We start from the raw sequence: 25,438 nt of genomic DNA on the forward strand, positions 1-25,438 counted from the left end.
TGTGAGGAGTTTGAGGATTGATGGTCAGTTATACCCCCTTGTGATGTTCGCTGTATTATGGATAAGAGTTATTTTGACACCAATACTCCGCAGTACTGATTTTACTGCTTAAGTGCTTCAATTATGTCCTAACAATAGGAGTGGGCATCGTGTGGGATTTTGTATATTGTTTTGCCAAGAGGCTGAGTTTTCTCCATTCAGCATGCATGCTTACACATTTTATGACTCCCATTTCTTGATTTATTTTGCGTTATTGTTTTTTATTACAAAGCAATTTGAGGCAGGATGATTGCATTTTAATATTCTGAGTTTTTGTTTTGTAACTGCCGAATAAGTGAAAAGCAGTGCAAGGGAGACATCTCCCTCAAAACAGCTTTCTTGCTGAATCAAAATATGCTTCTTACGAACATAGTGACATTGCATTAAAAGACTTTTAGATCCAACATCAATTGCTCTTAAGTGGTTCTTTAAGACCACAGACTCCAATAAACTTTTAAAGTTTCTTTTTCGAACAATTTTACAAAGCCTTAAAGATGATCAGGTACATTGACCAGATTAGTTTTATTAAAAAAGGGACATTTTTCTTGTGTCCAACCTGACTTTGCATGCAACGATTTTGATTGACCAATATGCTTCTTGGTAAATTTTTTTGGCATTAGAAACATCTTTGAAATTGAATCGACATTAGCTGCAACATGACAAGTGACTTTTACATATTTTTTTAAAGAAGGCCAACAGCTGCTGAGGTGACTGCTTCTCGTGCTAGTCAATCATTACGACCTCTAACTTGAGAAAGCATTGAAGATCTTCAGTAAACCACCCCTTAGTGTCTTCTAAGCAAGGCGCACATGGTTCCTTAACAGCAGCCATTTTGTTTTCAAAGTGCTTTAACAAATTTGGACATCAGATAAATGCTCTTGTCAATGCTCCATTAACTGTCAGTCCCCTACAATAGGGTGGCCCTTCTGTAAAGCCAGCAGAGACTCTCCTGTAGAGAGCCCGGAGGACAGTGCATTACAGGTGGTGAAGGATTTCTGGCTTCTTAACTCCCTCCCTTCTGTTTTAATTGGTTTCTTTGGAATTTCTCACCAGACTCCTCTGAGAGCTGTCTACACGCTTATTGTTATAAAAGCCTTTTTAATCAAAGTTTTTAAAGGTGGATGTGTTTGCTATTGGTTTGAGTGTAATTGAGATTGGAATGTTTCACGATTCAAACAGAAAATAGACTTGAAATACACCTGGCATTGTAGAATCGAGACGATAATCATTTGTATGAACAAATTTAAGATCGAATGAGCCACATAAACTATATGTGTGTAGTCGATCCCGGAATCTGATTTATTAAAGAAACATTAAATGCAAAAATTGTAACTGGTATTTAAATGTTGGTACATATGCAATAGTGACTTCAAATATACTATTCTTAATTGTTGGCCTTGAAATATGAATAGTCATTTTAGAATGTTAACCTTACTAAAAGGTAAAAAACACGTGTATTTACTATAAATTGTGAATAATTACTATAGTATTAACTATACCCTAAACCTGTAAGTTCATGTCATTATTATTTAGTGTATTTAATGGGATTGTTCACCCTACAAATGAAAATTCTGTCACCATTTGTTCCAAACCTGTATACATTTCTTTGTTCTCTTGAACATATAATTTTCAGTCCTGGCACATCAGTCACTAGTAGAATAAGTTATTGTATTTTTTGTCCTATTGAATACAAAAATAAATATTTTGAAGAATGTAGGAAAGCAAACAATTCTGGGGAACATTTGACTACCATCCATCCATCCAACCATTTTCTTCCGCTTTATCCGGGGCCGGGTCGCGGGGGCAGCAGTCTAAGTAGAGATGCCCAGACATCCCTCACCCTAGACACTTCCTCTAGCTCTTCCGTGGAGACACCGAGGCGTTCCCAGGCCAGCCGGGAGACATAGTCACACCAGCGTGTCCTAGGTCTTCTCCCGGTCGCACGGGCCCGGAGCTCCTTCCGGGGAAGGCGTCCAAGAGGCATCCGGAACAGATGCCCAAGCCACCTCAGCTGACCCCTCTCGATGTGGAGGAGCAGCGGCTCTACTCCGAGCTCCTCTCGGGTGACCGAGCTTGTCACCCTATCTCTAAGGGATCGCCCAGCCACCCTGCGGAGGAAGCTCATTTCGGCCGCCTGTATCCGGGATCTTGTCCTTTCGGTCATGACCCAAAGCTCATGGCCATAGGTGAGAGTAGGAACGTAGATTGACCGGTAAATTGAGAGCTTCGCCTTGCAGCTCAGCTCTTTCTTCACCACGACAGACCGGTACATCGACCGCATTACTGCAGAAGCTGCACCGATCCGTCTGTCAATCTCCCGTTCCATCCTTCCCTCACTCGTGAAAAATACCCTAAGATACTTAAACTCCTCCACTTGAGGCAGGAACTCTTCACCAACCTGAAGTGGGCAAGCCACCCTTTTCCGACTGAGGACCATGGCCTCGGATTTGGAGGTACTGATTTTCATTCCAGCCACTTCACACTCGGCTGTAAACCGTCCCAGTGCATGCTGAAGGTCCTGGCTTGAAGGGGCTAACACGACAACATCATCCGCAAATACCAGAGACGAAATCGTGTGGTCCCCAAACCTGACACCCTCCGGCCCCTGGCTGCGCCTAGAAATTCTGTCCATAAAAATTACGAACAGAACCGGCGACAAAGGGCAGCCCTGCCGGAGTCCGACATGCACTGGGAACAAGTCCGACTTACTGCCGGCAATGCGAACCAAGCTCCTGCTTCTGTCGTACAGGGACCTGACAGCCCTTAGCAAAGGACCACCGACCCCATACTCCCGAAGCACCCTCCACAGGATGACGCGAGGGACACAGTCGAATGCCTTCTCCAAATCCACAAAACACATGTGGATTGGTTGGGCAAACTCCCATGAACCCTCCAGCACTCTGTAGAGGGTATAGAGCTGGTCCAGCGTTCCACGGCCCCGACGAAAAGGCCTGTTCCTCCTGAATCCGAGGTTCTACTATCAGCCGTATTCTCCTTTCCAGTACCCTGGCATAGACTTTCCCGGGGAGGCTGAGAAGTGTGATCCCCCTGTAGTTGGAACACACCCTCCGGTCCCCCTTCTTAAAAAGAGGGACCACCACCCCGGTTTGCCATCCCAGAGGCACTGTCCCCAACGGCCACGCGATGCTGCAGAGGCGTGTCAGACTATCCACTGTAAACTGCTTTGGTAGGGCACTGTTTCCCTCTCCTGAGGCGCCGGACGGTTTGCCAGAATCTCTTCGAGGCCAGTCGATAGTCCTTCTCCATGGCCTCACCAAACTTCTCCCAGGCCCGAGTTTTTGCCTCCACAACCACCCGGGCAGCAGTCCGCTTGGCCTGCCGGTACCTGTCAGCTGCCTCAGGAGTCCCACAACCCAACCAGGCCCGATAGGACTCCTTCTTCAGCTTGACGGTTTCCCTTAATTCCGGTGTCCACCACCGGGTTCGGCGATTCCCGCCTCGACAGGCACCGGAGACCTTATGGCCACAGCTCCGAGCGGCTGCTTCGACAATGGAGGTGGAGAACATGGTCCACTCGGACTCAATGTCTCCAGCATCCCTCGGGATCCGGTTGAGGCTCTGCCGGAGGTGGGAGTTAAAGATCTCTCTGACAGGAGACTCGGCCAGGCGTTCCCAGCAGACCCTTACAGTACGTTTGGGTCTGCCGAGTCTGTCCAGCTTCCTCTCTTGCCATCGGATCCAATTCACCACCAGGTGGTGATCAGTTGACAGCTCCGCCCCTCTCTTAACCCGAGTGTCCAAAACATATGGTCGCAGGTCAGATGAAACGACCACAAAGTCGATCATCGACCTGCGGCCCAGGGTGTCCTGGTGCCACGTGTACTGATGGACACCCTTATGCTTGAACATGGTGTTCGTTATAGACAAACTGTGACTAGCACAGAAGTCCAATAACTGAACACAGCTCGGGTTCAGATCAGGGGGGCCGTTCCTCCCAATCACACCCCTCCAGGTGTCACTGTCGTTGCCCACATGGGCGTTGAAGTCCCCCAGTAGGACGATAGAGTCCCCGATCGGAGCACTTTCCAGCACCCCTCCCAGAGACTCCAAGAAGGTCGGGTACTCTGCACTGCCGTTCGGCCCGTAGGCACAAACAACAGTGAGAGACCTAACCCCCGACCCGTAGGCGCAGGGAAACGACCCTCTCGTTCACCGGGGTAAACGCCAACACATGGCGGGAGAGCTGGGGGGCTATAAGCAAACCCACACCAGCCCGCCGCCTCTCACCATGGACAACTCCAGAGTGATGAAGTGTCCATCCTCTCTTGAGGAGTGTGGTTCCAGAGCCCAAGCCATGCGTAGAGGTGATCCCGACTATCCACCACGTTAAGGTGGCGGTTCAAGGAAGGTTTTTTTTTTTTACTACCATGTAAATTTTTTCTACTATGGTAGTCAAGGATGCCCCAGAACTGAAAATTACGAACATTCTTCCAAATTGTTTGCTACGTGTTCAGCAGAACAAAGACATTTATACAGGTTTGGAACAATTTGGGGGTGAGTAAATGATGACATAATTTCAATTTTCAACTATCCCTTAAAAGCACCATTGTGTAACTATGTGTTCAGATGTGTATAAACTTAAGACTTCACATAATGAAGCGTTTCATTACCTAGAATTACCTTAGAATGAGCTGTTTCTATCTGCATACACCGCAGCTTCCTTACTTGAAATTCACCATGTTGTTTCTACAGTAGCTCTTAACGGTTCTACACTGCTCTACAGAGCGTGTTTCCTAAATACATTATCTTATTCTGGAAAGAGGCGAAAACGTGACAACATCTTAAAGGGATACTTCACCCAAAAATGAAAATTCGGTCATCATTTACTTACCTTTGAATTGTTCCAAATCTGTATTAATTTATTTGTTCTGATGAACACAGAGAAATATTTTTGGAAGAATGCTTATAACCAAACACATACTATGGTAGTCAAAAGTTGCTGTCCTACATTCTTCAAAATGTCATCTTTTGTGAAAAAAGGATAAAGTAATTTTTGGGAGTCAATGGGGAGAAAGATCTATTTTGTTATAAGCCTTCTTTCAAATATCAGATTTTTTATTTTTGGCTGAAGTATCCCTTTAATCCTCTCTCAGCCTCTGTAGTGCTTTGAAGGAAAGGGGTGGATTGAAAATGTCACTGAAAATTACACAATAGTCCTAATAACACTAACACGGACAGAGTAAAGTGTATCAGCATCCTCTTGCCTGCTTGGCCTGCTCGCTGGATGTTTTTCATAGTGGCATAAAACTATCACTCACTTTTGACTCTACTTGAAAACCCCCACTGTTTCTGACATACATCTACTAACACCTACAGCACACACCACCGTGCCCCTTTTAGAGTCGCTTAATCGTTTTGTCGCACTCATTATGTTCTTGATTTCACACGCTCAGTTATAGTCACCTCAGTAGGCTACCTGCTATAAATAATGCAGCCTATACACCAACGCTGTAGCAGGCATTCAATTTTAAATGAGCTCATTTAGTGGATAAAAGTGTAACATTTCTCAATTTAAGGTTCTATTGTGAATAAAAAAGTAGCTCGTGGGATTTGAAATTCCTTTAGTTTTCATTTTATTCAAATTTAAAAACGTCCTAACCTTTCCAGAATTCGGGTTGTATATACAAGCTTAGATATGAAATTTGCAATAAGGGTCAAATGAGTTCATATTCTCTTCACCACAATGTAAATGTATCATGAGCCGAGAGCGTTTTGAAAGACTTGCTATAAATGTCATTGATGAAACAAACCAATCACAGGCTTGATGCTGTGGAATCGGTTTCTGAATTTCACTGTGACATTGTGGACTGTCAGTTAGGAATATTAAATACCTATCAATATAACGTCTATACATATTGCCTCCAAAGTGAAACAATGCATATTTTTCAGGCTTGTTTATTAGAAAGAGGAACTGAAGATGACATTATTTTGACGTGCCATTTCCTCCTCGAATTCTTAACCTGCAGGTCCTTGAAAAGCAAGAACACAGCCTTCACGTAAATCAAAGAGGCATATGCCATATTTACAGTGGGTCTCTACTAGAGACCTGCAGCGTTGAGCTTTTAGTCACATTGATGCTGTCTTTATCTGTGAGCCATGCCATCTGTCAGAAACCCCAGAAGACCTCTTTCTGAGCACACCATGTGTCTCAACATAAAAGGGTGGCTTAAGCAAACAGCACTGCGAGGCGCCATACCTCACTCGCTTGAAGATTCATTATTCTATCAGATTACCCTAAGGATGTGCACAGGGCATCTCCAGATGTGGCTTCCAGAATTCCTGGAGATCTACAGAGTTCTCGATACACCTAACATAGCCGCTGTTACACATCGAATCATTAGCATGAAATTAAGCTAACCTTGAAATGAAGTGTGAAAGGAGCAGATAGCTGTAAATCGGTCTGTTTTCAGGTGAGGTGTGAAAGCGTGCAGATATCTCCCAGGCTGATTCGTGCTCAGTTTGCGGTTTCACAAGATGCTGCTTTTGTTTACTGCTCGAGTGTGCTACTAATCATCTTGACATCTGCAGCAAGTTAGTAAACTTATTTTTCAAAGTTGCAGATTCAATTAAAAACTGTATATCCAAAAGACTTTTCATACCCCGACAAAGATCAAGCTTTTCCTTCAGATGCGATTTATTTTGAGTGTTTATTGATCATCATTTTTTGAGTATTAAACACAGTGCTATTACTGGCCGCTGTGTTTACCAGTTTTTTAAAGCCCTTATTTCTGGGGTTGAGCCATGTAAAGGACTATAATGTAGAACCCTAACTTATTAACAGACAAAAATTTCCTTTGCTTCACATTTGTTTAAAATATGTTTGCATAACATACATTCACATATTCTCGGGGTGCTGTTATTTTTAGTCATGTAGTATTGTTGGCTGAATGTTATCATAACTGCATTAAAAATAAATGTCCATCAAAAAATCTCAGTGAAGTCCTGACATGACTTGAAGGACTTTACATGACCGACTCATCGATTTCGGTCAATTCCTTTTTGTTTGAATTTGTGGGGTATATGCATACGGGGTTATGATGTACTTCCACTAAAATCTCAGCCAGCTTAGCCACTTCTGCTCTCATTGCACTAAGGTCACTTTTCATCAAGTGATAACTATGTGTTTAGTAAGAAAACGTTCCAATTCTAACAATCCGACAACACTACGGCTGAATATTGCTATATGCCTATGTGATCATAAGTGCAAAGTTGACTTTTATTCATATTTGTTTATGTAGCAGCCAGAAGTGCTTCTCCTTTATTTGGTTGTCGATGTATGAAGAAGTGTTTAGATCATTTGACTCACGTCGTTGATCATAATCCTATGTGCATCTTGAAGCGACCGAGTGAAAGACCCTGGATGTAACAGATCTGGGTGAGGTTTTTTGCATATTCCCCTTTATAAGCTTATATCAGACATTTTTATTAAAATGGAATTATTCACATATTCTTATTCTGTGACAACTTATTTACATTGTGTTGTTTTTTTATTTTTTGAAAACTGAAAGATTCTATATCGTCACAAGCACTTGTTAAAACTTTTTATCTTTTAGATATTTGCAAAACCCAGTGACAAACAGAAAGGGTGATTTATAAAAAAAATATATACGAGGTTTCAGAAGCAGCGATATTTTAATTCTTTGCAGCTCAATATCTCAAAACTGCTCAGAACGCAGATAAAACTTTATAATTCCAAAGTGGCGATTTACACATTTTCAGCAAAAGAAATATATATTTGTACTTTTTGCATTTTGTACTTTTTTTAAAGGTGCTGGTGGTTGCCATCATTTTCAACTTAGCAGATTTTTATTCAAAAAGTAGCCCACCTTCTACCCGAGGATTCATTTTAGCTTTTATTTTTCAGTGCCCACAATCCTCCTCTGAAACGATGCAGTGTATGCTTGCTTGTACTGTGTGATGAAATAAGAATGCGTGCTATCTTTACTGCACTAGATGCAACAAACCGACGTCCTTTGTTGCTTGTGCAGCAGGGAGGCCACTTTGTAGACTTCATCTCGAGTGCGATCTCTCAATAAGTAAAACAAAGTGTTACTGCATCCCTCAGGAAACACACTGGTCAATATTGAATCTGAATTCGAGAGGACACTTCGCAACAGAACATTTTTCAGATATAATGCAAAATGGGACATTTGCAGACTTTTTGCCACAAAAGTAAAAGAAATTAAGCCTGTAATGTTAGCTATATTAAGTGAGAAGGTCTGAATTGATCAATGCCAATTATCTGATGACGTTGTGAAGGCATCATTCTTTATAAAAAACACCCTCATTTGGTGCTTCCACTTTTGAAGGTGTCTGAGAATCACACTTCTGGGCAAGAATAAAAGTGTGGTCTCATTAATTTAATCAAATCCCCCGCTGAGTCAAATCCACAGGAGATCTTGGCCTTAAGTTCGCAAGAGTTTTCACCGCTAGTCAAATTAAACCGTAAATGTGAACAAAAACATTGAGATGCATCACCCTATTCCACACATATTGTTAATACAAAGAACAATTAAATTTACTGAAAAAAATAAATGAGAGGAATCCTCTGCATTGACTCCACTGTGTAAACATCAGCGTGACAGTAACTCACTCAGGCTCACTGACTTAATGAGAAGTATGTAAAGGGTACACAATAGCAACAAGCAGATGCTCTTATTTATTATTTACATACAGCCACTGACATCCTTTAGAGACAGATCCTCATAAGAGTTGACATCAAGGCCTATAGTTTACAAGACAATCAAGGCTCAGAGAACAGAGGACATGTACAATGAATGCAGGTTCAGTGCAGACAATAGATGGCATATTTAAGATTATTTTCAAACAAAACAGATAAATTACCGAAGAAATACTTACTTATGTAAAAACCTTTAAAGCTGGAGTGCAACTCTGACATAAAAAAATCTTCAACTGCTTGTTGAACGCTGCTCTCTTAAAATGGCTGTCAAACACTTTTAAACTGATGCAAATTTATGACTGACTTCTTTAACAGACTGGCCGTAAATTTTATGAGGGGGCATAGTCTGTTAAGTGTTCTGAAAATCACAGCAGATGGGGTATGAAAAATTGCTTTAGATGCAGAAAAGTACATGCCATAATATTAATATTCTTTGGCATATACCATAGTCTATGAAGCCAGCATGCACAGTATTGCATTCAAACAACCTGTTAAGATGCAGTAAAATTTGATTTTATTTGGGGACGAAGAACAAAGGGCAAAGGATGAATGCGGGTATTTATTTTAAAATGAAGAACTATAGACTCTTACGTGATCAAGATTATTTTTCATCTATGAAATACATGTAACCCTTTATACACATTGTTTAAATATTAAAATAAAAGGATTAGTAAACAACGCGATTTACAATCTAGAACTAATGCACAATCCCTAACCAGTGTGAAGTTGTAGTTTAGTCAGTGGTCTACTACAGCATGTTTTTAGTACGTAATGAAGATTAATGATACTGTTCAGGTGTGATGTAGGCACAGAAGAACCAGGTGACTAATTATGAATTAATTACAACAACTGTCAGCATGATACCATCAGCAGCTTTGCATGTTTCCCCCAGCATTGACCAGTTTAGCAATTTTGTGATCATTTTTATCACAAATGCATAATAATAAAAATCAATGCTTTTTTTAGATTCAACAATAACCCATGTTTAGCAGATACAGGTTTTACTGGAAAGGGCTGCCGGTCATATTGGCATGAGTCTTCAGCGCTTGTGCTGATTACAGAGTCACGTATGCCATGTGTCAGTGGGTCACAGATTGGACCGCTGCTTTGTCACTCGGGCTCTCCCAGCATGCATCCCCACAAGGGGTACGGACATCAAAAGGCCCCTTGTAGCTATAATGCTGGATAGATGACTAGTCTGGGCCATCACAGATGACAGAGACCAAAAATAGAAAATATGAAATATGATATCGGCTCCTGTTATTAAAGAAAAAGAGAGGGCTGGAAAGCTCATTGAGCTGTAGGTAACAAATGTAATGTGTCAATCGGTTGTTACGTGTGGAATCCAACATTAAAATCATCAAATTACTTCTTACAATGGAAAAGAAGAATACAAACAGCATTTTGTCATTGAAACTTCAATGCATATATTATGTGAAGGCAAATATCTAGAATGTTTTGACTATTAAATGCTATGTGTGTGTGTTATAAAAGGAAGCATGTGCCAGTGCTCACTATCCCACCGGCCTCCACTTATTGTTTCAGTTTGTTCACATCTTTAATCACAAACTCAATCTTTCACCTTTGCCTTCTTTGTTGAGTTCTGGTCTGTTTGCAATCATATCTGATCACATCTATTCATCTTGATTTATCATCTTTTCACAAACGTTATTCTGAGTGATGTGTACAGACCTTACCTTTCTCCATTATGCAAATAAGATCAAAAGACTGCAGGCAGAATAAATGCTTGACAGTTTTGATGTTACAACAGAGTGAATGTATACTGTATGGCATCTTTAAGAAATTATTGTTGTGACTATAATGAATTAATGGATGCTGGTATGAGACCTCACAGCATTGTATATACTAGCCAGAGAGATATCTATAATAATGAAATTGTGGGTATAATATGCTTTAGGTAACTGTCTTAACATCATCTAGACAGACATCATATATTAATAATTAAATGTTGGATGTGTTTTGTAATAAAGCAAGAATGTAACTGAAAGAATTCGCACACAAAAAAAACGTTATCTTTGTTTTATTTCCCAAAACCAAAGTCGTGTTTAGTGACCTAGTAGCGACATGTGCTGTTCAGTCATGTTTTCATTCTTCATCATCTTTCTGAGAAAGAAAGGTCAGAAACAGGCTTGAGACAGTTTTAAGCCTTTGAGGCATGTTTACTTCCAAGCCAAATCAAATGACAGGATGCAGTATGAAAATACAAGACAATGGCAGGTTATACATCAATCACATTTTTTAAATATCATCCAAAATATTCTCTGATTACGCCTAAATCGGTCACACCATGAAATATAAGGTGATCTTGCTCTGTGCCAGTGTATTTTTAAGATCCACTCTTGGAAGGAATATCTCACTGTTTAACACTTACACCCACATCATTCTCATACCTCATCACATTTGCATTTCACCTCCAAATAATGCTGTCTTCACAGTTTTTAATTGTGCCCATGGTAATCAATGATCTAATTTCCACGCTGCTTCCTAGCTATGCTTTGAAAAATATATAAAGCTTTAAACGATGACTCTCTAAAGTTCACCGTTGTATAAGAGAGAGTGAGACACATGCTGCGCCAGTGCCCTGCCCAAAGAGACAGAAAATCCATATGGTGTCTATTATATTTTCAGTCTGTGTCTATTTTATTTTGAGACCATTATTTGTTCAATCTTTCAATTATATTTAAAGAGATATCTCACCCAAAAATTTTAATTCTATCATGATTTACTCACCCTCAAGTTGTTTTAAACCTGTACATTTCTTTGTTAGTTTGAACAAAAGGAAAGCTATTTGAAAGAATGTTAGCAAGTGACATTTCTGGGGCACCATTGACTACCTTTAAAAAATGTCAAAATAGACAAAATTCCTAAATTCTTCAAAACATTTTCTTATATATAGAGAGTCATTATTTTTTACTATGGTAGTCAATGGTGCTCCATAAATCTCAGTTGCTAACATTCTTCCAAATATCTTTGTGTTCGACCAAACAAATACTTGTTTACAGGTTTGAAACAACTTGAGGGTGAGTAAATCATAACAGAATTGATTTATCTGGTGAACTAACCCTTTAAATATCTTTTAAAGATTAAAAAAAATGTCCTCAAATGTAACTTTTACAACATGATTTAAAGTAAAAAAGCTGTGAATTCGTATAGGCAAGCTTTCAAGATGCTTACAAATCTTGTAAAGTATGTGGTCTCACTCACTGGGCGTTGAAAGTCTATGATGTGCTTAATTTACGGCGACGTATTTCTCCAAAACGAATGTTTCAAGAATGTTGCGCTTAGTGTATCGATGCCTACATGTCAATTTCTTAGACTGGAAGGTTTGACGGACATTTGATTTTCAGCACCATGGACAGCGTACCGCGTTCCTGCATTTCTTCACCTTTTCTCACGTTTCACGTCGCAAAACAATAAATCCAAGTTACGAAATTTTAAGTTCTACATTCTTCGTGTTACTGACATGGAGCATTTACATTCAAGTTATGTAAAAAAGCAAGATATCATTGCTCGTCTATATGCATTAAGCAGAACATCAACTATAGAGACATTTGCTCATATTTCATAATAAACTTATAAGGGCTATGATATTAATACGATAGTATACAAAATATACATTGACGAGCAGATCAAAGAACACGTTTCGTGCAAAATATGCTCTTGAATGCAAAAATGTCCTTGAAACACATACAGTAAGATCTGAAAACCATTCTCTCCCAAATCATTATGCTGACACGGACATCGTTAGGTAAAAAAAACCTCATAAACACTAACACGTACAACTCCTTAGACAGTATAATAAAATAAAAACACATTCTATCTTCTCTCTGCTATACCTTTGATTTCGAAAGAACAGACACGTCCTTCAGTCTTCCATCTGGTCCATTTAAAGTATATCAAATTAAAGAGGGAAAACAAGGAAGCCAGAGAAAGTGGAGTACTTCCATCCACCTATGAGATTTCCTCTCTCCAGTTTGAGATACAGTCGGTCCTCGCGCTCCAGGTGAAGCAGGACTCCGTTACTCGCAGCCTCCCGTGTCACATCTTGATCACCGGCGAACGCCGATATTATTGGATATTCGTTGTGCATCAGATTGACCTAACGGCATGGAAAAACAAGACGTGATCACACGACACATATAAGCATAGCCAAGCAGTCTGCTCACCTGAATTGTCTGTCGGTTGTAGACCTTTACGACATGAAAGCTGAAGCTGTAAATGCCTCGCCGCGGAGCCTGGAAGACACTCGCCTTGAGGTTGAAATGATTTCCAATGTTCACTAACACCTGCGAATGTGAGAAGGTTATTTCTGCTGGAAATGTTGAGCTTATGTGCTCATATTCATTCAAAACAACAACAAACTCTGCGTCACAAACACATATATGTGTAAATGTGAATACATAGAGCTGACCTGATCGAAGTAGATTGTCATTGATTTGTTACTCATTTCTGATGGTTCATGGTTAGTTCCTCTGACAGCTGAGAAAGCCACTTTGGCACCAGCAGCTCGGACTGATATCCCAAACGACGAGGTCACTCCACCTTCGGCTGACGGGTTAGAGTCGCACACAACCAAACACTTTCCTTCTAAAACAACAGGTTCCGTGTCATTCTGTCCGAGTGCGAACGCAACGTCAAATCCCAAAAGAAGGGTGAAGGCCAGCAGGGCCAATGAATCCGATTCCCTGGCTCTCGACATGACTGTGGACGACCTCTGAGCACAAAACATACTAAAGACAAGAGATCAGTAAAGACAACAGCACCTCTCTCTCTATCCTTGGAAAACACACTAACTGCGCGCACGCCCTATTTCAATACGCCCCAATTTTTCACCATGTGCTTTCTAACCAGTGAAGTTCCGATAGCGCGTCCAATGTGTGTTAAAAAGTTCAAAGGCAAATGCGTCATCGCAGACTAAATAAAAAAACACATATAGTAAAGATTCACAATAATAAATGTTAGGAGACGCATTAAGAAATTTGTGGAATTAAATACTACATATCAACATAGAGGTTAAAGTCAAATAACTGTTTAAAATCTACTTTAATATAAATGCCTTGAAATTTAACCTATACATTTATGTCACGTGGTAAAAATTACAGCTTTGTTCGACATATAATGGTGGCAAAATGAACGGTAAAACCTTAAAGGCTTTCGGCGACATTCCGTAGTTAAGAATTGAGGACGTTCATGGACTAATATGATGGGCTATTGCGCCATCCAGTGGATGCACAAAGATATTGAGCATTCATTTAAAAATAAAAATAGCTTTTTTTTAGTAGCTGAAGCAAAACTTTGCAGTCTTAAAATATGTTTGGAATATACGTGCTAAATTATAAAATGTAACTCAACTGTGTGTATGTATTTGTACGTATATACAAATCTGCAGAATGTTCATTACGCAGATTTGACCAAAAGTATATAGATGTTATGCCAGACATCAAATAACATCATAATGTTTGCAACACACATCACTTTGTCACATTTGTAACTTCTGCGTTGGAAGAATGAACGTTTTTTTATGAATGAATTCGTGTGTATGTGACAGAGTCAGCTGGAAAATGAACAAACATAAAGATCTGTTTTGGCATGAACTTTAACAAGGATTAATAGATGCATTCACTAACGTTGACAAACACAACATTATTCGGTGTTCCCTTTACTTTTTATACTGAAAATATCAAGATGCATGAAGTTTTCATTTCATAAAAGCTAATATCACACCGACAGTGCATGAGTTAGAGTCACCCGTTTACTGTGGCATGATGTTAATTAACTTTGAATCCACATGTATACAATGCATATATAGCAAGTATGCAATAGATCAACATCACCTGAATAAGCTTCATCTGCTGCATGTTATTACACATTCACGAAGATGTGGGGCAGATATATCTGGCTAAATATAAGGGAAGAGATGCTCTTAATCCACTGGGTCTTCAATACACTGAGGCGGATTACGCGCCTGTGTCAACCTGTTTCATCAAACTAGTACGCAACTAGCGCTACAACAGTCTTTGCCATGAATCTCACATAAATCGGACCTTTTAGCAACCCCTTCCAACGACTGTTATTTTAAAATCGTAGGCTGGTTATATTTTCTCTTAAATTTATTCAGCACTTCGCCACTCCACATTGCATTTCATGGAATTGAAACTTGAAGCCCCTGGGGAGAATCATGGTGCCGCGGGTGAAACTGCTTATAGGTGAGTAAACATCTAAACATTAATGCAATGTTTCAGTTTGTTGCGGTCGATCAAGTATTGGGAACAATACGGTGCGTTGTTTTCTTTCTAGTTTAAGGCATTCCTATCTATAATGTTTATGCCCTTGGCAATGTAAGTACTACCAAAGTCTGACAGGAGAGTAGCCTAAATGTTTGTTTCGGATAAGGATTCAATATTCAAAGTATTAAACAGACCAGTTATAACACACAGTTGCAGTGATGATAAAATTGTAGAACAAAATGCAACCGCAATCCACATGCGCATTATTATTTATTTTAACAACGACTTATTATTTATGTGAATTTTTTTTATATTCCTTACGAAAATGAACAATGATGGTTACTTTGACTACAAAGAAATGAGGGATGATACCACTCTGTTTAGATGAACCAAGCTATTCTGATCTTTGTTCCAAGTTGTTGCAAGTTTGATCAGTCTTGGATTTTCTGGAGCACCAACAGCACCACCAAAGAGAGCTGTAGGTAATGATCTCTCATTAACAATTACCTCTTAATGGACAAAGAGAGCATTGTGTTGATGAGCCAATCCGTGCCTTTTTAGACCATGTTTTTTTGACACAGCTGTTTTTTAATATATGAATCCACATGTGTGTTCTCTGATAAAGTAATGCCATATCTCTGGCACTTTGACTTTAGTTAAAAACAACTCAGGTGTAACACCAGCGGGTTTGTGCGGTACTTGGGTCAAGGAACCTGACGGAGGGCTTTTCACATCGCCTAACTACCCCGAGAAATATCCTCCTGAGCGAGAATGCATATACATAATTGAAGGTTAGTGAATGTTTGACAATTTTTTATCACATTAAATTTGCATCGCTGACTGGAGGCACTTGTATGTTTAATTGTGTCGTAGCTTCTCCAAGGCAATGCATCGACCTGTTTTTTGATGAAAAGTATGCTATTGAGCCATCATGGGAGTGTAAGTTTGACCACATTGAAGTTCGGGATGGACCCTTTAGCTTTTCTCCTATCATTGGCCGATACTGTGGACAAGAGAGCCCGACCTACGTTAGGTCCAGTGGACGATACCTCTGGATAAAGTTTGTGGCAGATGGTGAACTAGAGGCCATGGGATTTTCAGCTCGGTATAATTTCACCCAAGGTAAGGATGCTGTTTAGACATTTCCCATTATATATATTAGACTTCCTAATAAATCTATCATTGCATTCATTCATATTTTTGTAGTGAAAGTGCCTTGTTTATTTTTTGTTATGATATAATTGTCTTAACAGTTTAAGTGAAAAGTTTTACTGAAAAGTTAACATGTATTCAAAAAGATTTAGGGTATAGACCTTTTCAAATGATGCAGAATATCAAATAATTTCTGTCTTAATTCTTAATTATTTGACAATATAACATTTTCTTTTCTAAAGGTTTGAAGTATATTTTGAATTCCAGATTTTCAAAGTAATCTCACAGTTGGACTGTATTTTCAGAATCAAAGATTATTGCATTGGCAGTTTTTATAGGTGGTTTATCCAAAGCAAGATCATCATAAAACTATTCACATTTTGGTAAATGCTGTGTTGTGTACTCCGGTCAGACGGCTCTGCATTTGTAGTGCAGGCACACATGCAGCAGCTGAGTGGGGGAGGTTTGTGATGTCTCTGATCCCAGTTAATGAAAGCTTGTCTTCAGAGGAGCACATCCAGTCTGCTCCATGTCCTGAGCTCTGTCTTGCTACTTCTGCCTTGATCTCATAGGGAATCCATAGAATGGCCAAAATAATTACCTTAGTCATGGTTGCACAAAGTCTTTTGTCATAATGTTATTGAATTTTTATTTCATAAAATCATCAACTGGAAAAAGGAAAAAGCGAGAAAGGAAATGAGTGTTGACGTCTCAGCTGACATTCGAGACAGATGACTAGAGTTGGCCAGTGTACATGATTATGTGATGTTAGGATAAAATTAAATTCTGATTGCTTCAGTGTTTACCACAACTGCCTAATAAACATTGAGCGGGATTGCTAATCTCCTCTCAGCTCTAAATCCAGTCTTCGGGGTTTTTTTGGTAATGGGAAACTTCCAGCATCACTACCAAAGCCCCGCGTCAGCCAAATCCAAACCAAATTTTACATTATATTTGCATTTAAAAAAAAGAATTAGCACTTTTTATTATTCATAATGAAAATAAAATAAATTAATCGCATATGTTTTAATACATAAACGTTTAGGCTACATTGTGTGTTTGATCAATGATTTGTCTGAAACACTACATTATACCAAACATCATAAATCCAATTCATTTGAGACCCGCTGCACAGTACATCCATGCATCCTGTTATCAACATAGAGATTAATCTAAGACAAACTGAACCAGAGGTAAGAAAACACGAGAGGATTACGGAGAATCCCTGAATGATTTTAGATTGAACCCAAATGGGCATTATGCTTGTGAACATTTTGAAAACAACGTATCTAGATCTAGAGTGATAGACGAGATGAATTGACAAAAAACTATTTAAGATTGTTCAAGACCACATAAACCCCCTTGCAAAGTTTTAAAATATGCAAACCACACCTTGAATTTCTAGCGTACTTTTTTGCTTTGCCTAATCTGTGTGAAGCTGGTACAGGGATTATTAATCCACGTACAATCATGAATCAAGCTCCAGGAGATCACTCTCATTCCCTAATCCTGTGTTTTTCAGTTATTTTTTTAAAGAAAATAAATGATTGTACTGGGACAGTGAACTTTCTCAAGGTCAGAGAGGAAGTAAAACACGTGGGATTATATTTTCAGTGTTTCAATCTGTTTTAGAAATATTACGTTGTAGTCAATATGTAAAGCCAAAACCCTCTGGATATTCAGGATAACGTTTTTTAATACCGTATAATAGAGAGTGACTTGCATTATATTTAACGTGACTTTATAAAATAAATAAACTTTCCTGTGGCTCAGTGGTTAGAGTATTAAGGTCATGGGTTCGATCCCAGGTTTTGCAGATACTCAGAAACAAATGTATAGTATAATGCAATGAAAGTAGCTTTGGATAAAAGCATCTGCCAAATACGTAAATGTAAAGATATAAAACATATGAAGAGTTCAGATGCAAAACCCTTTTTCGCCTTCATTTTCTTTCAGCAAAACCAGATATTTCAGAGCGGATACTATGTGTGGAGAGCGTTCACGAAACAATGTAATGACATTTTTGACCGAGGTGTCTCTTAGATTGTTTTGCATCTGAAGTCTTTCACATTGTTCTGTTTATTTTGCAGATCCAGATTTCAAAGATCTTGGAGTTCCACCCTCTCTTCCTGGTGAGTGAATTGTTATTTAAGACGACCTATCGTACAGATCAAAGCCAGGATAAGTCAGGAATAATGATACATTGCTAGTTTGTGTTCTCTTGACGCAGTTTGTGATTTTGAGATGGGTGGACCGGAGGGGATCGTGGAGTCTGTAATGGTTACGAAAGAGGGCAAGGCATCGCAGTCAGAGGCTGTAGACTGCAGGTGGTTCATAAGAGCTCCGCCTGGCTCTAAGGTAAACACACCTGTTTTATATCTTGGTCATCCTGTAAATCATTATTTAACTGTATATCAAATCCTACGGTCCTACACGGTCCAAATCTAGCTCTTCCCCTTTCTAATAATATCTTGACACTGCACAGGTCTAAATAAGAGTCCACAGACTACTGAAATCAAAGCATCAGCAAAGAGCCCAAAAGTGAATCTATAAATTATTTCTGCACAGATTTACTTGCGTTTCCTGGACTACGAGATGCAGAATTCGAACGAGTGCAAGCGAAACTTTGTGGCGGTGTATGATGGGAGCAGCTCGGTGGAGCACCTGAAGAATAAATTCTGCAGCACAGTGGCCAATGACGTGATGCTGATGACCTCATTAGGTGTGATTCGCATGTGGGCTGATGAAACCAGCCGCAGAAGTCGATTCCGCATCCTCTTTACCACCTTCCAAGAGCGTGAGTCGTTCAATTGGCATTTTTTTTCCTTGACACATTTCAGTAACACCAATAGTCTAGTGTTAAAGTCGTCATTTACGTCTTATTTTCAGTACATATTTTGATTAACGTATCCTTCCCGGAGTCATTTTGGTGTTTTGAACCATGGCTAAACAACCTGCGCGTGGTCTGGTAATGTCTTATCTCATAGCGTTTTCTTTTTTTATTATCATTTCACTTTGATTTGCAGCTCCATGCGAAGGCGGATCATTCTTTTGCCACAGCAACATGTGTATCAACCACACACTGGTGTGTAATGGCATCCAAAACTGCGTCTATCCGTGGGACGAGAATGGTTGCAAAGGTACATCATTTTCTTAATTTCAAATAATAAATCAGACTCAATTTTAGTAGACTTTTTCGAAACCTTTTTGTAAATAATTCACATTCATTATTGTAAACTGTTGGTACATTCATTGTTGTAAATTGTTCATTATTGGCATTATTTTCTGTATTGACTGTAAATAATTCACACACAATTTATTCAAGGTGCTGCATGTGAATTTTGTCATTACTTCCTGACAGAAATCTGTAAAATATGTGCACTGAGAAATCGCCCTAGGCTGTAAAGTCAGGGGATCACTCTGTCATTTCTTTGCTAAAATCAGTTTTTACTACCATGTCCACAGAGGGACGGGTGTTCAAAAAGACAGCATGAGGTTGAAGGGATGGAGAAAGTATAATGCTTACCTGTTAACACTTGACTAAATTCCATAATAATAATACAAATATTTTAACACATAGTTCTAGACCTGCAACACGAGCCATCTTATTCCTCAAGTAGTAGGCTCCCCCCTGATGTAAATAATGAACTTTACGATTTACCTTTTGAAAATTCCATTATTTTGCATTCATAAATTGAGAACAATGTGCCAAATACAGTATTTATGATCTTCTCAATATTCAAACAGAGAAAAGAAAGGCCACTATCCTGGACAACCTTGACAACACCAATGTAACCATTATTGGGGTGACCTGTGGATTGGTGATAATCCTGCTTACCGTGTCAATAATAATTCAAATAAAACAACCGCGCAAGAAGTACATCATTCGCAGAGATGATTTTGACCCTACCTTGTTGCATGAGGCCTTCGAGCCGCCGCACTATGAGCTGTGCACATTACGGCAAGCGACCACAAATGATGATGACATTTTACCAGAGGACTTTCACAATTTGCAGCGGTCCTCTTCCAAATGCATCCACGGTCACCACTGCGGTTCCCAGGTGTCCAGCACTCGAGGCAGCCGCAGTGACCTCAGCCTGCGAGAAGCTGCCTCGATATTCTCAGAGATGCAGGGAGCTGTTCAACCTCCCTTCCCTCCGCAAGGTACCCCTTCTGGCCAAAGGAACATTCTTGTGATGAAGCACAGTTACTCACATGATGGGGCTGAAGAGTATGACTTTGATGATGAACTGGATGATGGACCCACTACAAGCCACGGGCGAGCTGCAATGGAGAGAATAGTACATCGGTCAACATCCAATGACTTTTAATTGTTTTCCACGCATGTGAGAGCTTATGTGTCATTTGTCACTGTTTTATTTGTGGTAGTCATCCACTGTATTTCTTTTGGAATGTCTTAGTTTGCTGAAAGACAAAATGATCTTGTCTAATCTCTCCATACACATTTTCATGTATTCATTGGTCACATCTCCTTGAAGGAATATCAATAAACAGTGATGTGCAGTGTATGTATGTGTGATCCATGTAACTTTATTACCCTCAGTTTTCTTTTTGCATATAATAGTGAGAAATACACTCTGCCTATCCCATATGATTAAACAAATACATACAATTACTGTGCATATGATTTATGTAAATATTTAGATTCATGTCGAGTTTTATTATAATGTGACATAATTTTATATCATTACTGGTGTTTATTGTCCCCATTTTCTGTTGTTGTTGGACAAGATTATTTCCGTCTTACTGTACTGTGTGACTTTATTATGTGACTTTATTTATACTTTGCTTTTAAGACTATGTGAGAACATTTGTTCTCCGTTCATCATTCTCAAAACGCTTATTTGATAAAATCGCAAGCAAGTAATGCTGTTGGACTGTCTCATTTTTTTGGAAAATGAATATTTTGGATTTAAGATTTTGTATTTCTTTATACGTTTGATACATTTGATAAAAAAATTATTAATAAAAAATAATGGCTTGGCTTGAAACATTTTAAATTATATGATTTCTGTACCATTCTCTACGTTCAACTGTATTTGTATGCAATTGTGCTGCTGGAGACTATTTAAAGACTGAATCTATCTGACCCAGCACAAATAGATCATTATTGAATATATCTTACCATTATTACTGATCATTATTAAATCTATCTGACTCAGCAAAAAAATATAGAACGTTTCTGTGTCAAAATGAATCCATCATGGCAGGGGGAACTCAGCCTGATGGTTGAGAAAAAGGTAAGCAAGAATCAAACTCATGACACTCGGGAGGTAAGAGAGATAAGCACAATGCCACTGTGCTTTGTTTGTTTAGGTTCATTCTGTTCATTCATTTTCTATTTCAAAATGTGTCCATCACAGGAGGGGAACACATCCTGATGGTTCAGAATGTTACTGTCAGTTACTGTTTCTCCTGTGTTCCCTAAGACAGAAAGTTCACACATGTTTCAAAGTTTATGTGCTGACATTTAGCTAAGATTTTTCAACCTAGTCTCACGGCAGTGTGTGACATAGTTGCGAAATTTCATGGATACGGATTCCCCTCTTTTTTGTGTGTCAGTCAGCAAAGCCTTTTATACGTGTCATTCATTACGACATTTAATACACATACCGTGTGCGCATATACATTTATATATTTACGACCTGATATCAGGGGAAATCGTACATATTTTACGTGGCTATAAGCCACTGCTTACCCCACCCAAACCCTAAGATCACAGGTGCAAATGTTAATTTAGCTACAACGCACACGAGGTGGCAAAGCAACGAAAAAGGTCAAACATACTTCAAAATAAAATACATTACATTGAAATTTGTGCTCAGTGAAACAAAAGAGGGGGAATTCTTATCCATGATTTTTTACCTTCTAAAGGTGAATGTTTGGAACGTATACCGAAACTAAGAATCTTACTGTAACATAAGGTCCCCCTCTATTGAATGAGCAAAAAGATTGCTGGGCCTCTAACCTACAACCAGCACCTAACAAACAGAATTCACTAATCACAGGCCCACTGGGCCCACAAGTGAATTCTTATTAACTATATGTGCATTCACGCTTAAGTTTGAAGGGGTAGAATCATGGTCAGTTGACAAAGTAGATCCTGTGCCAATATTACCCCCACAAAATATTATGCTGTCATGCGTAACTTTTGATTCTTAAATATTACATTGTCGATGCCATTATGAATGCGTGCTTCCTGAGATTCATTCATTGTTGCTTGTGCTTATGTATAAAAACTGTTTTTGACTATGTGTGCATCCATGCATAAATTAGAAGGGGTAGAATCGTGGCAGTCAGGCAAAACAGATGCTGCCCCAATAATACCCCTTGAAAGAAGATTCTGTAACATGTCAAATGTAGTGTTTTCGGCCTTGCAATTTTAGTATGTCTACAATATAGCAGGGCAACTTCATCTAACGGCTGAGAATGTTACTGTCAGATACCCTTCCCCTTGTGTTCCATTAGAACGAATTGTCATAGTTTTCTAATATTACCACTGCTGACTTTCCTTCAAAAAAGGAGAACTTATCCTCTCTGTAGGAGAACAGAGCCGACCCTCTGTTTGAAGGTCGGCTTCAAACAGAAAACCTGGACCATTCTGACCATTTGACTCTGCCCTACTCGACTGTGGAACCTTTGATGGCTAAAATTTGTCAATGAAAGTAGGGGAACTCTATCCGTTACCACTGATACCATTACTTTTTCCATCAATGTCCGGAGGAACATATCCTGACAACTGAGAATGTTATGCCTACTGTCAGATAAATACGAAGAGCAACACTCAAACCAATGTCATTCCAATCACAAGCTAATGTAACGACGCTACTGTGCTTTGGTGTCTCAGGGCATGTCTGGTTATTGCCTGTCCAAATTTGTACGCTAATAATAAATCTCTGTTTTAAACATTTCTGTTTTGTGTAGCATAGGCCTACATGTGTGTCCCGCTCACATTAATTGTTTTACCATCATACCTTGGAAATGCCATTATACATTTACAATCAAATATTAAACATAATTTCCTCTACAGCATTGTAGTCTTGTAGCAATGAAGGAAACATTTATAGACATGCATTTTGTGGCGCATCCTTCGGGATCATCAATGTTGCTGGGGAGTACGTTTGCAAGAAATAATTTAAATGGTATAAAAACGATGCGTAATTTGTTATGTTAATGTATGCCTTCATGTGTATTAATTTGACTGATAAGTAACAATTTGTTTCCCATCTGATTCATCTAACCTGTGTCAGCGGAACTAATATCTCTCAGTGAATGCGTCACATCGGACCAATTACAGGATGCACTATGTTTCTCGTGCGCTTATTTGGAGGTTTTATTATGATTGCTTTAAATGATTACTTGGTTTTATATAGTTAGCATTTGTAGATATGTTTGTTGATTTATTGAAATGCTTTGCTAATCATATGACTACCTGCTTTTAAATACAAGCGGAATATCTGCATGTTGTCATTGGGCAGGCATCAGTCTAGGGGTCAATCTAGTGCTGTCATTTCAGGATGTCTGACTTTAACATAACGCCAAGTCACACCACAGAGATTAATAACAGTGGACCAGGTGCTTTTAAAAAACGGCTTGGTGTTATTGCAACATGTGTCGTCGGGGGGTCATTGGTCGCTCTGTACGCGGTGACTGGACCGTTCGTTGCACCGGCATTACGGAAAGTGTGTCTTCCCTTCGTTCCTGCAACATCTACACAAATTGAAAACGTCCTTAAAGTTTTACAAACCAGATCTGGGTCTCTGGTTGATATCGGAAGCGGAGATGGCCGAATAGTGAGTTAGATCCTCGAAAGTATTGTATTGTATTTTAAGGAACCTCGTACCCAATAAAGTACAATGTTATTTTTGATATAATGATTGTGGATAAGTTTCCCCAATAATGTGCCTCTGTTTCCCTCTCTTGGTGTGACTTAGGTTATAGCTGCAGCAAAAAGAGGCTTCAAAGCAGTTGGCTTTGAACTGAACCCATGGCTGGTCTGGTACTCTCGATACAAAGCATGGAGGGAAGGTGTTCATCACAGCACATCTTTTTATATTTCAGATCTCTGGAAGGTGAGTACAGGATAAGCTCACAAAGTCCAGGCCCGATCCAGGATGTTATACGTTACATATTAATTCAATGTGATTCTTATACAATTATGATCCACGATGTCTCCTTTTTAGGTCAGTTTTTCACAATACTCGAATGTCGTCATCTTTGGTGTTCCTCAGATGGTAAGGCTTTCTGCATTGTCAGACGTGTGAATGTGGGATAAAGCAGCTCGTGTGAGGTTTACTAATGTTATATCTTATTTATGATTTTTTTTAAATCATATCCTTTTCTCCACAGATGGAACAGCTTGAAATCAAGCTGCAAACCGAGCTGCATAGTTCAGCTAAAGTGGTAGCTTGTCGCTTTCCTTTTCCTACTTGGTCTCCTGATGACATAGCTGGTGAGGGAATTGACACCGTGTGGATTTATGATGCCAAGACATTCAAAACTCTCATCAGAAATGACAAAGACGATGAAGGACAAGATGATAAGACTCCGCAGTGATGAACTAGGATAACAAGTGATCCATCTTTTTAACACGGATTAACTGACAAACATTTTTGTCTATTAAAAAAGATTGCACTGTTCATACCAGCATACTGTTATATTTGTGTTGAGTATTTGAATTGTATTCATGATGTTTGCTTCTCTGTTTTAGTTTGATTGTGTATGTTTCTCTGAAAGAAAGTATTTTCTCATGAAAAATGTTTTATGTGCTTTTGTTTAATTTGTTTGCCTTTGTTTAGTCAAGAATTATGTAAATAATCAATATACCCCAATAAAAGTAATTGGGAAAACTATGTTCATTTAAATGGGGTAGTATATTTTTAATTATACTACGTATTATGTTTATTTGGCTTTGACATTATATTATTTGTTCCCTTAATTGTTTTATTGGGAGTAATAGGAAACTAAAGGGGTTTGGGCTGTTACCCATTTTTGGTATGATAACGGGAACCTGTTATATGTGAACATTGTCTAATTCAATGTATGGTTAATATGTATAATAGAATGGTAAGCACAGTACCAATTGTTTTGAAATTAATGGTTAAAGGAGATATTGTGTACTCTAAGGTCTTCCCAGAACTTAACACAGCTCTGAAGAGTTTGGTTCCTAAATAAGATAACTCAGTTTTTAAAAAATTCAAAAATCATGTTTTTTGTGCCCTCCAATTAATATTAAATAATAATAATTAAGCTGCAGTTGGTTTGTTTTGATTTGAGC

The 25,438-nt window shown here is 39.1% G+C and overlaps 3 protein-coding genes across 3 annotated transcripts; 2 read left to right on the forward strand and 1 right to left on the reverse strand.

The window, feature by feature from the left end:
• Positions 1-10,894: 10,894 nt before the first annotated feature.
• Positions 10,895-13,610, reverse strand: cbln2a (cerebellin 2a precursor). The gene is made up of 3 exons (XM_079451614.1): positions 13,173-13,610; positions 12,928-13,047; positions 10,895-12,860 (listed from the first exon to the last, which is right to left on the reverse strand). The coding sequence occupies exons 1-3, from the start codon at positions 13,488-13,490 to the stop codon at positions 12,663-12,665; spliced, it is 636 nt and encodes a 211-aa protein (XP_079307740.1). The 5' UTR covers positions 13,491-13,610; the 3' UTR covers positions 10,895-12,662.
• Positions 13,611-14,691: 1,081 nt separating this feature from the next.
• On the forward strand, positions 14,692-21,324 carry LOC306891395 (neuropilin and tolloid-like protein 1). The gene is made up of 9 exons (XM_079451615.1): positions 14,692-14,967; positions 15,405-15,470; positions 15,645-15,779; positions 15,862-16,110; positions 18,231-18,272; positions 18,371-18,498; positions 18,709-18,937; positions 19,167-19,280; positions 19,888-21,324. Exons 1-9 carry the CDS (start codon positions 14,940-14,942, stop codon positions 20,469-20,471), a joined length of 1,575 nt encoding a protein of 524 aa, XP_079307741.1. The 5' UTR covers positions 14,692-14,939; the 3' UTR covers positions 20,472-21,324.
• A 2,057-nt stretch (positions 21,325-23,381) lies between these two features.
• atpsckmt (fATP synthase c subunit lysine N-methyltransferase) lies at positions 23,382-25,415 on the forward strand. The gene is made up of 5 exons (XM_079453118.1): positions 23,382-23,475; positions 23,678-23,954; positions 24,096-24,233; positions 24,345-24,395; positions 24,511-25,415. The coding sequence occupies exons 2-5, from the start codon at positions 23,679-23,681 to the stop codon at positions 24,715-24,717; spliced, it is 672 nt and encodes a 223-aa protein (XP_079309244.1). The 5' UTR covers positions 23,382-23,475; position 23,678; the 3' UTR covers positions 24,718-25,415.
• Positions 25,416-25,438: the final 23 nt, after the last annotated feature.

Source organism: Barbatula barbatula (assembly GCF_947034865.1).
Source record: "Barbatula barbatula genome assembly, chromosome: 3".
Taxonomy (NCBI): domain Eukaryota; kingdom Metazoa; phylum Chordata; class Actinopteri; order Cypriniformes; family Nemacheilidae; genus Barbatula; species Barbatula barbatula.